This window comes from Sycon ciliatum, chromosome 1 (genome assembly GCF_964019385.1).
Source record: "Sycon ciliatum chromosome 1, ocSycCili1.1, whole genome shotgun sequence".
In the NCBI taxonomy this organism is placed as follows: domain Eukaryota; kingdom Metazoa; phylum Porifera; class Calcarea; order Leucosolenida; family Sycettidae; genus Sycon; species Sycon ciliatum.
The window spans coordinates 39,458,965-39,473,040 of NC_088643.1; the positions used below are offsets into that span (position 1 = coordinate 39,458,965).

General features: G+C 47.0%; 1 protein-coding gene across 1 annotated transcript; it reads right to left on the reverse strand.

The window, feature by feature from the left end:
• Positions 1–383: 383 nt before the first annotated feature.
• LOC135825112 (protein kinase C delta type-like) lies at positions 384–12,032 on the reverse strand. The gene is made up of 16 exons (XM_065337851.1): positions 11,933–12,032; positions 11,233–11,461; positions 10,817–10,848; positions 10,329–10,423; positions 9,684–9,813; positions 8,639–8,745; positions 7,861–7,960; positions 6,909–7,024; positions 6,325–6,498; positions 5,495–5,586; positions 4,746–4,808; positions 4,064–4,202; positions 3,625–3,705; positions 2,821–2,928; positions 2,070–2,213; positions 384–1,140 (listed from the first exon to the last, which is right to left on the reverse strand). Exons 1-16 carry the CDS (start codon positions 11,997–11,999, stop codon positions 1,000–1,002), a joined length of 1,818 nt encoding a protein of 605 aa, XP_065193923.1. The 5' UTR covers positions 12,000–12,032; the 3' UTR covers positions 384–999.
• Between the last annotated feature and the right edge of the window lie 2,044 nt (positions 12,033–14,076).

The following is a 14,076-nucleotide window of genomic DNA, read 5'->3' on the forward strand; positions in this document are numbered from 1 at the left end:
GACTGCATGAGTGTGCACAATCATGTGCACTGAGTCTGCGCGTAGAGAATGGAAGATCCTGGAGCATGCATGCCTCGGAATCACTGAAGCTCATCAGCATTTGCACCATGTTGACAGTCATTGCCTGTAAGTTAATACCCTACTAAGTTAGTAGCATTTTAACCGCATGTCTTGCCGACATGCTGAGAATAACTGTACATGACATGCACTTATATGTGTGTGCGTGCGAACACACAACTGTCACATTAATTTTTCCATTCACACATCTGCCCGAAACTCCCAAGCAACCAGTATGTTGGGTGCAGAACTGCGAGAAACGGTGATGCCATTCACATGCCCGGACTATTTTAATACCGTGACATTTACACAAGAACAAGACTGGATGAGGAGGGGGTGATTTCTATGTAAGAAATAATATATTATGCGCTCATTTTTCGGGACCTGCGAGCAGCAGGATTGGAAGCTAGTTCCACAAAAAAATAAAAGTACTGTAATAAGAAAAAGGAAAATAGCCACATCATGGATGTAACAGGTACTTATCTAGCTATCGGTCGGACGAATTAGAAAAGTATAACATTCTTGAAAATCATAGCCTAAAAAGGAAAAAAAGAACTCAGCACCCTAGTGTAAAAGCAATGCATGGCAGACAAGTAAACTGTACTGTGCAGTTTAGACTGCACTACAGGTTACGCGTACATCATATCCGGAGGGTAAATACCTACTTCATGTCAGTCTAGAATCCTTTCTATACTCATCTGATTTGTCAATGTTTCGGCCGTACATTAAAATATTGGAAATTTAGGCATGAGCTAAAAATCTGATCATTTAGAAAAATTCAGAAACGGACTACGTAATTGCTCCAAAGAAGAGACAAGACGGAAAAGTGTGACATTGATCTCTGTTTTACAAGGCTGCCGGAAATTAGCCGTTGGATTGGCATGTGGGCACAGCAGGCGGCTGCACTCAGGTTAGTGCCTGACCATAGGTTCCACACACAGTTCAAAATGTTTCATTGGCGTAGGAGAATCCTGTGAATGCCTCCTGGTCCATGGACTTGAGTAGCTTATCATCGGTGGGAGTGATGACTGCCGGCTCCATGGTGAAATCCACATCAAAGTTGCCTGCGTCACCCGGGGATTTCTGTACGGCAATGTGAGGACAGACAAAATGCATGCCCACACATACATGCATACATACATGCCCACACATACACACATACATGCATACATACACACATACATACACACATACATACACACATATGCACACATGCATACACACATGAGCACACACACGCACGTGCACAAGCACCGTCATCTGCATGCATGCCATGAAGACTTATCAATTTCTGCAGCTCCGCATCGCAACTGGGTAACCGCAGCTTTGCCAATTGTACGGTTTGTTTATAAGTCATGTACATGTAGTACATGACATTGTGTATTGCAAGTCTCCTCATGACTGTACCCCTGTAGCGTAGCAATTGCAACATTGGGATGTATTCAGCTCAGCACATTGTGAATGCTCGCTGGCAAAAGTACTCGAGTAGTTTTAAGTTACACTCATTCAGTTCAGTCAAATCCTCTGATCAACAGTGCTGCATGTTCTGTGGCACTCAATCTCATGAGTAAGTTAGTGCCATGCAACCGTGCACAGCCCAGTGTTCGCAGGTCTGCAACAGTGTACAGCCCAGTGTTTGCAGGTCTGCAACAGTGCACAGCCCAGTGTTTGCAGGTCTGCAACAGTGCACAGCCCAGTGTTAGCAGGTCTGCAACAGTGCACAGCCCAGTGGTCACAGGTCTGCAACAGTGCACAGCCCAGTGTTAGCAGGTCTGCGACTGCACAACACCCTGCAACCGTGCATAGTCCAGTGTTCACAGGTATGCAACAGTGCCCAGCCCGACCGGGTGTACACAGGTCACAGGTCTGCTTGGTACACAGCACCCTGCAACAGTGCACAGCCCAGTGTTCACAGGTCAGGGTCTGGGTCTGCACAGCTCCTAACGCTTTTTGACTGATGCCCGGAGTCATTGGATCATTTCACTTAGCAGCATTGTACACAAAGACCTTACCACTTGCGGCACAAACGGAGGAGGAATGCCACATGCCTCCAATACATCCCATTTGATGGTCTTGAAGAATGCATCTGAACGGATCTGCTGTCTGCCAGTTTTCGGGTCACTGCCCATTCGACGTGTTGGATCCCGGACAAGCAGCTGTCACGAAAACCCACAAGCAAAGGTCAACACAGCACAAACTAACCAAGTGAACTGTATGACTAACAGTTAGTACGGACTCCCTTGCTGTGAGACTATAGTTGAGCATATTCCCAAGGGGCACCGGCCTATGTGCCACCTGAATAGAGATAGGTGAACGGTGCCCTTGGTTTAATATTGCCAGAAACGATCTATGGCTTGCTGATCCCCTGGACTGGGCTAGATATCAGGGTTCTAGCCAGGGGAAACAGTGGGGGTCACCGGTGGGGCGGGGGCAGGGGAAGCACGCAGCTAACCCCATTTTTCCCATTTGCCAATATCATCCTTGTTACACAAAATGTAATGCACCCGAAACGATCGGTTTGTAGCCGCATTTTCATTGTGTGAATTGTAAAAACGCAAAATCGAAAAACGAGTCCCCAGGCCAGGGATGCACTATCAGAGCGCGGGGGGGGGGGGGGGGGGCATTAGAGTAGAGGGATGCTGCCCCCCCCCCCCCCCCACCTCTTTGCCTATAACCCTGGTGCAGTACAGTCATGCTAAAACACTCGCCTGACTAACAAGGGGATCTTGGACTAGGCACACGTTCATATTGGCCAGTAGTTACCTTGCTGACAAAGGCAGCTGACTCTTTCATGAGCCAGACAGGGTAGACCACCTCATCGTTCATGATGGAACCAAACAGTGCTTCTTCATCATCACCGCTGAATGGAGACTGCGCAGGAGAGCAACAAGGCAATGTGGTGCAGCACATCACTTTACACACTGATCTCGCTTACAAAAAGCAATGTCATAAGACTCATAACCAGTCAGGGGTGCAGCCACACCCCTTTTGGACTGGTTTTTCACACCCACATTTTCACATTTTTCCTGGTTTCTCTTATTTTAGCAAAATACACATGTTTGGCAGTTGGAAAACACAATAGCTACTGGCATTGGAAAGTATGCAAGAGACCCCCAGCAACTTGATTCTTCTATGGCCGTGTTTTGGAGATCGGGTTAACGAGTGTGTCCTGTCTTTAGGCTATACAGCATGACTGGCTGATCATGCAGCAGGAAAGTATGCGCGGTATGTGCAGCACGATACGGTCGTCACTAAGTTATTTCTAACAGTTACAGGTCCAAGCACTGGAGCTATCAATCAACACAAATGACATAAAAAAACCCCGTGGCCGTCCGCCATTGCGGTGGATAGATACGATTCGGCACGACCTGAAGGCAGCGGATCTCTCCGTGGAGAGCGCTCTCCAAGCTGCAGGAGATAGACTAACTTGGCTTGACACTGTTGACAGATGCGTCGACTCTGCTCCTGTCTAACAGGTTCAGGGAAGATGCGAGCTGTGTTTATTATTATTATTACAGGCCCGGATTCCAGCAACTTGCCCAAGTAGTACTGAGCAAGCTTACTCACCTGTCCCAGCAGCATTTCATAGGTTAGTACGCCAAGTGCCCACCAGTCCACCGTGTGGTTGTATTGTGCACCTTCAATGATCTGCAGGCAGCAAACAGTGCATGGCAATGCCGGTATGGTCAACAGCCGGCAACATGGTGTCTTTGTGCACAGTTTTCAGGTCACTGTCGAAGCACTGGATTTGTGTACTTGTACATGTATGTGCACAATCCTCCAAGAATACAAACTTATTTGCGTTGGCATTGCAAGAATAGCTACAAACAGCCTATGACTCTATGAGTAGCAACCTTGGACCCACATGGAAGGAAGCGGCATTTTTTCCCCAGCAATTTGCCAAAGACCAATGTGACGATACAACGATACTGTCAAACGTTGAATCAGTATTACACACTGCCGAGTTCGTATTGTTCGCAAGGCTGACTAATACTGAACTGCTTACCTCAGGTGCAATGTAGTCTGGCGTTCCGCAGAATGTGGAGGTTGTGTTCGCACCGCTTATGTTCTCCTTGCACATACCAAAGTCAGCAATCTTGATGTGACCTGTACTGCTCAGCATGACATTGTCCAGCTTCAAATCTCTGCAGCAGGTGTGTATACAGACACGGATCAATGCAGTGTAGTAGAATAGAGAGTGCAAGAAGCCGCATACATGACTACACAAGTAGTATATTGGTCACATCTCTGGCAAGCAACTTTGTTGTTTGTACACAGGATCACCCTGACAACAGTGCTGCACGTGCGGGCAGGCTTGCAATGCAAGGTGCTTGCGTTCGGTTTGGACTAAATTATTGACTCTACATCATCTGAGTCCTTATCACATGTTTTGGTTAGAATGATACAAGGCATACACAGTTACTGTGGGACTGAGTCACTAAGTTGAGTGAGCACATACCCCATCAGATACACAAACCGTCTCTCTCTCTCTCTAATGTAATGGACAGATAGTTGCTCTCTGTAAATCCGAATGCGTGTTGACGCAATAGGATATCAGAGTCACAATAGGAGACTGTAGATCTCTGGTCTATTGTGACTGGTGGTGTCTTGCTGCAGTTATTGCATGCATACGTTGCAGTTATTGCATGCATACGTTGTAGTTCATGTTTCAAACAACGTGCACTCACCGATAGATCACTCCTTTCCCGTGAAGATGTTGCAGTCCGCACACAATCTCGGCCACATAGAATCTGCGGAAAACACATGACAGGCCGTACAACAAGTCAAGCAATGCTCAGGATAGATAGCTCATGCATACCATAACGGTACAACGGCTAAATAATACACAAGTTGTAAGTTTTAAACACTAGGGAGGTTTAGTTCCCACGTAACGGAAACGCGTACGTGGGTGATCCACGTAAAGTGGATGAAGGGTATCCACGTTGCAATGTTGTGTTTAGTCACACGGAACAAACAAAAGCATGAAGCGAAAGGCCCAAACCTGGTCAAAGACGAAGCTACCCGGGCCTAAGAAGCTCATCGAATATTTTGATTTCGTGCTTCGGAAATTTCTTCAGCTGAGCACCCTCACAGCTCGCAAAATGCGCTCCATTCTGATTTTCACCCACGTTCTGACGAAACGTGGGTGAGCCTCCATACACGGTATGTCGTGAATCAGAAAACGTCTGTACGTGTGTACGTGGGTCACTGAGTATCACGTGGTACACACACGTAAAGTACCCACGGATTACGTGGGACTAAACCTCCCTACTAACTTATCAACTGGTTTGTACTAGTATGAGAAGTTGAGAACACTTTCATCATGTGATACATCTGCACTACATAACAGAGTGTTTCAGCACTGTGCATATTCCAGCTGCACTTGCATTTCTCTAAATTGCTATCACCACTTCCCATGGCATCGAGGCAGCCTTACCGAGTTCGATCTTCGTTGAAGCGGCCCTGCTGTTGAATGTGGAACATCAGATCTCCACCATTCACAAACTCCATGACAAAGAACAAGTGTCCCTGTAGTAACATGGCACAACACCGTACCGAGCATGCTTACATACTGTGCAACTTCTGCAGCTCGTATGTGATCATGGTCAGATTAGGGAATGCACAGTATGACTGTATCACATAGAACATAACACATAACACATTGCTAGGACAATATGGCATGTTTAGGTTCACTTTTGTCGACGGAAATTTTCACCTTCAGAACTTGTATTAAAACTAACTCCTTTAAAAGTCTCTTTCCAGGGTCGTTCCACCTACATTCAGTTATAACCAAATTTAGTTAGCAATACAAGAATAGAGGTACTGCAAAGTACCACGAGAGCGCTCCATCTTGCGAGACCACCCCAGGCTGCTTGATTTTACAGCTAGGAAAAGGAAACGTGTATGGCAGAGTGTACCTTTGCATACTATTACGGTCACACTTAGTAGGTTTTTGTGTGGAGCTCGTGTCCGCTCGAAGGTAAATTGAATATGGATTGACTGCACATCGTGCAATGTGTGTATAAAGTTTGTGGCGTATGATCTACAGATAGGACACCACCTCAACAATACGACCAGAAAAGGACAAGATGGTTTTGTACTCTCTGGGTACTTTACGTTACATGCATTCAAGCTATCCAGTTCTTCTTTTTACATTGAGTGAAATTGATCTTCTCCCAAGCTGACTGTGTGCAAGATCTGCCGGCAATCACCCAGTTAAGTACCGGTGTGTCCTAGAATAGTGTGCTTCCTCGACAAACCACTTACTTCAGTTTGAAATGCGGAGTGAAGCTGAACCAGGAATGGGTTACCGCCGGTCGATGCCAGCACTCGCTTCTCAATCATAGTGCACTCTACATCATCGTCCTCCAAGACAACATCCTTCTTCAGCACCTTGATGGCAAGGTATTGCTTGCTTTTCTTGACCTGAGCGAGCATAACCTGAACATAGTGCAGAATGACACATGCAAACACACACACATACACACACACATACACACACACATACACACACACACACACACACACACACACACACGTTGAATTGGAGAAGGGACAAGTGATGCAGCGTGATTCCCAAAATCAATTCCGGTTGGTATTCACCACTGTTCATGATACATTTTTCTAGTAGTCCAGACCACGCACACGCTGTACAACTTTGAATGCACAGCCAAGATAAAGCATGATTCCGCACACCAACTATTTGCACCAACGCGGACACAGATGTGTGCTGGGTTACGTTCTTACTTCAGAAGTAGTTCATAAATTCTCTCTGCTATAATTATGGGTTGGCAACTGGAGGGTAGATTATACGCCGGTTTTCAATCTGCGTTGATAAAAGAGTGACGTACCTTTCCAAAACTGCCCTTTCCCAGGACCTTCAGCATGTGGAAGTCAGCCAGGCGATACTTGGGTTTGGAGCTGAGTGAAACCTTGCCCATGCCTTCATCAATGCTACCTGCATCACCTGCACATGTACATGTATCGGCAGTGGCAGCGGCGGCAGGGAGAGACAGACACATGGCGATACACCCTGGCACCATCTCAACAGCGCCATTGTGCTGACGACCAAACCCCCAAACGGTCAGGTAGCTTGTATGGTGTGTACCATCACCAGCACAGTCATACTGCCGGGAAGTTATACAACCACAAGCAGATACTACCAGGAAGTTGTTGCATCAGGAAGTTGTTGCATCTGCCGGGGAGAAGACACAGATGACTGGGCAAGTAACCAACATGGATTACTCTCCCAGGCCGCGGCCCCTTCCAGTTACCCTTGGATACACCAGTCTTGCATATCATGACATTGCCGGTCTGGGCCATGTTTGGGGTCAGCAGGTCAAAACCACCATCGCGATCACAAGTTGCATAGACTGCATAGACCATGGATCCCGCGGTCAAAACGCACATCGCTCTGGGTACTATGATTTTCGTATCCTGTCCACAAATGCTGTGAATTCCTACATGCCACTGATTGTCACTGTACCTGTGTGTAACTTACAACACACCAAGCTAGAGCGTTGCATGCTATGACCTTGATTGAAGTGCGTGTACTACTACTTGCAACACGACCAGAACACAATGTGAAAGCTGCAGCTATGTTACCATGATACCTGCAGCACCAGTATTGTATCCTGTCTAAATGAGGTGCTACCAGGTTCACTTCACACTACCAGGTTCACTTCACACTACCAGGTTCACTTCACACTACCAGGTTCACTTCACACTCCAGCAGTTGAATGCACATGCACACGCAGCATAGCGGTATGAAGCCCTAGTCGACAAGTACAGGAAACTACTTACTGGACTTTCCCTGTGCGGCAAGATGAGAGGGTTTGCTGGCTGCAGATGTTGGTGACATTGCCTTCTTCTTTGTTGCAGGGGAGGCAGATTTCTTGGCCTCCTACATAGCGCAACCCATACCAGTAAACAGGAGAGAAAGTTAGCTTCTCAGCTGGCCTACACTTTGCATGATCTCATATCCATGTTACACATAACATTGCAAGACCCAGGTGACCTGTCGTGCACAGACATGCAGTCACGCAACCACAACATAAGTTGGTAGTACTAAAACGGGAAAGCTAAATGCAGTTCTGGAGACCTAAGAGCCTCCAAGACGCCCCCAAGCTCGAATGTAATTCCTAACAAAGATTTGCACCAAAGACATTCACAATGGCACAGTAGTGTTTCAACCGTGACCAGCCTGTTGGGTTGTTCCATTACATAATTATGTACTCCTCCATAGCAGACTCAGCGGAGGACGTTCAAGTTGGTTGTAACTCTGAGTTTCATGCCGTTAGGCAGTCATCAGACAACTGATACTCGGGTCTACCCAACAGTATGCTTATAAACACATAGGGCCACAAGCATAAACAAATTTAGCGCTAAATCTGGTGTAAGGTATGGCTAAAAAGCTGGCGCGGGCCAAGGCGCGACAGTAGAAGTGCTAGGAGGGTGGCGGGCAACAGGCAGGTGTGAGCATGAAAGCGCGGAAAGAGGCGATGGGGAGGCAGTGTACAGCAAGGCGGCCCACCTCATACGCTTGATTGTCTCCTCCTACGCATATAGACATAGTACTTACCACCTCCTTGGAGACATCAGCCAACATACCGGACATTACTTTCTCATTGATACCACACAGGTTTGGTACTCGTCGCTCACATCGCTTGTGAATATTCGAATGACACGCTACAAGAGAAGCAAAGATCAGTGGATAGGAATTCAAAAATTGTGGCAAGCCAATTTGTCCGCAAAGGATACCACAGGGTTTGCGTGAGTTACTATCCCTAGATCATGATACCTTTTGGTGACCATGCTCATGTATGCAGGTGCCAATTGCTCATTGCAGCCCACCCCTCTTCCATGCACCCACCCCGCACCAGCCATACAGAACACCATCATTGTTCTGGGTCAGCTCTCACTTATCCGTACCCCAAAGAACCTGGTACGTCGATGGTTATACTGGGTAGTGTTGACAAGTATGCGAATCATGCATACCGTAAAGTCGTCTATAAAAGCCGGGGCTTATATGACTTTTTTGGGGAAATTTGGCAGGCTTCTATTTGAGACGGGCTTCTACACAGGACAGGTATATTTATATAATGTCAACACTAAAACCAGGCTTATGTGCCGACAGTGCATCTCGAAAAACCAGGCGTGTATTCAAAACAGGCTTCTATATGAGACAGGCTTTAATACAAGACACTACGGTATGTGCGCTTGCCCAGGGCATTGGTGGTCCTGGGAGTCGAACATGCAACATAAACAAGCTATAGTCATCCAAGAACTTGAAAAGCTTGTGTGCATCAGTCACGGTTGTTGTTCCAGTAGGTGTTAAAAAATGCAGTACCAAAAAATTCAAACCAGAATTTTTGTTGTTCACTACCTCCGCGAGATACTCGTAAGGATCTTAGACACCTGTCCCTGAGATACATACATGTGAGAGTTCCAGACAGTGCTCAACACTAAGCTGCAAGCTATTTAGCTAAACGTATAGTGCAAGAAACCAGTGCTGCATATGAGTCCTCTTCCGTGTCCACAGAAGTTCTTTATGCTCCCCACAAATAGCCGTTGAGTATGGAGGCGATAACATCACTCCACCAAGCAATGGACATTTTTCTGCTTACTTTGACAGCGCAGACCTTGCCGAAACAGTCCATAGATCATTGTGCCGCAGTGATCACAGAACGTTGGATGAAAGAAGTTGTGCACCTTGAAACGATGCGGCATGTCGATGTTGAACCGAGCATGGAGATCCTGCCAGGATAATGTGCGTCATTTGAAGAAAAAAACATGGACGTGTTATTAGTGCGAATGAGTTACTGGTAACCTGTATTGAATTGTTCTTTCTTTTTGCCAGTAACAAGTTGAGTCCTGATATAACCAAGCAAAATCCTTTTGCTTCCAAGCAGAATTTGAACCAGTTACCAGTGCCCTCTGTGCTTCAGTTATGGACTCCCCGGCCACCTCGATCAGCATGCCTGTCTATCATATCAGTAATGCTCTCCCTCCGTGGTATGCTTTAGCTCCCCCGGCTAGGCTCTGCTTGCTACCTACAATAGGTTATAATGCATGTGTTGGTAACGACACTTGTGGTGTCTGTTCGCTTGGTTAGTAGTTAGTACATGTACTCGGCTACTACTGCGCTATGTAGAAATGCTATGTAGAAAAGATCAGGGCAGCATCCATTCCCGTATCATGATACGCGGCCATATACCGGCAGCAGTGTATTGTGCATGTATGTACGCCCAGTCTTGGCAGTTGCTGCTCACTTGTGCTGATGTTATTCTGGCTTCCCGGTCCTTGGCGCCAGGGCATTTCCCCAGGACAAGAAGATGACATTTCTTGTGTACCACCTGCTCACAGTCTGTCAAACACACACACACACACACACACACAAACACACACACACACACACACACACACACACACACACACACACACAGAAAAAGAGAAACTCTTTCAGTTTCCTACAGGCGTGCCTTCTAACTTTTCTCCGTTCAGTCTGCGGGGATTGGGGCGACGGCAGGGGCAGTGGAAGCAACGATGACATGGGAAAAGCAGGGGTAGGGGTAATAGCAGGGTGTGGGAATAATGCTTTCTCCAAAGAAATTCACATCAAAATCCATGCAGCATGGTCAGGCGGCACACATGGTGTTTGTGTGCATGTGCCTATCACATGTCACCCAATGCATAACAGCACAGAGTGACCAACTGACCATTGAATAAGTAGCAGTGTGTGTGTTTTCAGCTCACTTACCTTCGCATTGGTAGCCTTGCTTGCCAAATCCCCTGTGCATGCCACATAGCAAAGAGAGGCAGCAATACCTGGCTTGAGCCCAGATCTAGTTCACTTCTGGCAGACAATGAAAAATTCAACACTGAAAGTGTCAAAAGTAAGGGTATACTGATTATAGTGTGCAATTCCAGCCCGTCTGCATCTGGGATTCAGTGGGTCATGTATGCAAGCTAAACTGCAAACTCCTTGCACGTTTACGTGTCAAACAGGCTGGCTGGCCTTTGTCGAAAGACTGAAGGTACCATGTTTAGTGCTAGTAGTATCCCAGGGGAATGAGGCGATATGGTGGCTGACATCAACACAATGAGGTTCAATGAGCATGCACACTCAATCGTCAGCTGAGCATCATGCACAATACAATGCACATGACCGCATACCAGAGAAACTCCTTGCAGAATGCGCAGAAAGTGAACTGTCTGAAGAAGCGCGCCTTGTAGCGGTGCCCGTTGACCTCGTGCAGCTTGGCGTGTCGGATGGCGCCACGACGATTGCGCAGCATGGTGATGTTCTTGTGCAACTCATCGGGTTTGTCCTCCATACACAGTGCTAGCTCAAGATCACCCGGCTGTGTCTCCATTGCTGCTATTGCTGCTGCTGCTTGAGATGCTACAGAGGATGAACAGCGGTATCAAGTGACAGCATGATGAGCAAGATACTCATCCGCATTACTATGCACACGCTATTAGAGAAGATCATGGCTTTTCGGATTCGACAAATACGTGATGCAGCCATGCCCCCACCACCATGGCTGCTGCATGTTCCCATTGCGTGCACCACATGGCTTTTAGTAAAGAAAAAAAGAGAAAAAAATGCCAGCATCACAGATCTAGAACTGCACCTGAAGGTGACATCTTCAAGTTAGCCAATATACCCACAAGCCAGGTCTAATAATTATCATGCAGCGGAAGGGAGGGGGCATTATACTGTGTGACATGGCCAAGTTTGACTTGCAGCCTGCAAGTAGCTTATCGGCCAGTGCAAACAGAGATCAGAGCAAGAGGTCTTCACTGATCCCGGTGATGAGCATGTAGACTAATGTAAGTCATGGTTCTGCATGGCCGGTTGATCAGTGCTTACTTTGCCGTTCTAATGTGGCTGACCGGTAGACCTTGGCTTGAAGAACTAACTCTCCAGACGGACTCATGGGCAGCTGGTGCAGTGTAGACAACAAGAAACAACAAAGAAATTAATCGGACAGACCCTTGCCATTGCACTGCTTGTAATGTAGAACAGCAGTGGTTTTCCTGTTTGATCTTCCGAAGTTCGGGCTCCGTTCCTAGTGCAGTACTTACTGCGGTGTGGGTTTACTGGGCATACTAAGCAGTATGCTTAGTTGCACGTTGCTAATGGAGCATGTCAGGGAGAGAGAGAGAGAGAGAGAGAGAGAGAGTGTGTGTGTGTGTGTGTGTGTGTGTGTGTGTGTGTGTGTGTGTGTGTGTGTGTGTGTGTGTGTGAGAGAGAGAGAGAGAGAGAGTGTGTGTGTGTGTGTGTGTGTGCAGTGGCGGATCCAGGGGGGGGGGGGGGGGTTCCGGGGGTTCCATGGAACCCCCTAAATTTTGCAAAGTGTGGTGCTGAGAAATATGGAAAAATATCATGTGTGCACAAAAGGACATCCGTCCGATCACATGCACAGTCAGTGCAGTCAAAGAGTACAGACTCAGTGCACTGCATGCGCGTTCGGTAGATCGATACTGCATGTATCGGTAGTCTAGTACTTTTGCGTGATTTACAAACGGACACTGTAGACAACATTGGGTGGTTGTTTCCTTTTTGATCTTTCGAAACGATCCAAACTTATCTCCATTGGCGCTGTCATTCACTGTTGCTCAGGATGGGTGCGGTCAGTATTCCTTGGACAATTTTTTGCAGAAGAGAAAGGATGTTCCGAGTGATGACACTCTTCAACGAACTTCGAATCGTACACGTAGAGTTCAAGCTCCTCAGAAGATGAGGGCTCCGACACCCAAGCAAAGTCAGTAATCTCTACCTGCTGCAGCATTACATGCAGTAGTGACTAGTTGTTCCTCCGCAGGAACGGAGTGCTGCGCCAGCGATGTGTTTTAGATGACATTGGAAGGATTGTGCAATTGTCGACACTGTTTCGCTGTTGTTGTTTCTGTCACTGAAGCGAAGACGATGCTCTTGTCCTGTGACTATAGAGCACTTCGCATCGTAAAAATGCCAAAAATTTCCGAAAGTACAAATGGACAGGGAAAGTAACTTAGTTGTCATTTCGGCATTCCTGGCTCTCAACGTACCCATGTATGAACTCAAGTATAATTATTATGATTATGTGTCCGTACTAAATAATAATATATACAATGTAGGGTAAGCAGCAGCATTTGGCCCTGTACAGGCTTTCCATCGTCCACCACACCACAACTGCACGCTCCAGCGATGGTGGTGTGCTGTGGCAACGTTACGTGTCGAGGCCGGCTGGAGGGCGCAGTTATGGTGTGGTCGATGATGGAAAAATATTATGTCCGTAGTGCGTTTTACAAGCATGCGATTCCCACTAACACAATCGGATTGTCGTAATTACATGACTATGTCAACCGCACAACTTCAAAACAATCTGATTCCATAATATTTTGGCTGTTCAATTTTGGTTCAACCGGAACCCCCCTGTAGAGATCTCTGGATCCGCCCCTGGTGTGTGTGTGTGTGTGTGTGTGTGTGTGTGTGTGTGTGTGTGTGAGAGAGAGAGAGAGAGTGTGTGTGTGTGTGTGTGTGTGTGTGTGTGTGTGTGTGTGTGTGTGTGTGTGTGTGTGAGAGAGAGAGAGAGAGAGAGAGAGAGAAAGAGAGAGGGATAGAGAAAGAGCATGAAGACTGACGTGCCAACTACCCTAACACACACACACACACATACACACGGGCATGTTTGCTATTAGTCACCCATTCAAAGCGGCTTATTATAATCTATCTATATTGTGCTGATTGACACTCTGCACTACTCTATTTTATACGAGTGAAATTTACTTCAAGTACATTCATGCAAGATAGGGAAGAGTGATAGCAGAGCAGAGGCATCAGACACGGTATGATCACTACGGTATTTACCGTACCACTCTTCGCCCCAAGTGCCCCGGCCCTGAATCACAATGTTGCACTGATTTGGGCACTAAATTTCCCAAATTTTCGGCTCAGCCCCCCCCCCCCCCCGCCACGAGTAAATTGCATTTCAGATGGCTGACTGTACCACACTGAATTACCTTCCTTCC

Coding starts and splice junctions, on each gene's coding strand:
- LOC135825112 (XM_065337851.1), bottom strand. CDS start 11,999: ATGAGTCCGTCTGGAGAGTTAGTTCTTCAAGCCAAGGTCTACCGGTCA. Junction 5,587..6,324: donor ACTCCGCATTTCAAACTGAA/GTAAGTGGTTTG, acceptor ATGTTACTACAG/GGACACTTGTTCTTTGTCAT. Junction 2,214..2,820: donor CAGCTGCCTTTGTCAGCAAG/GTAACTACTGGC, acceptor TTTTCGTGACAG/CTGCTTGTCCGGGATCCAAC.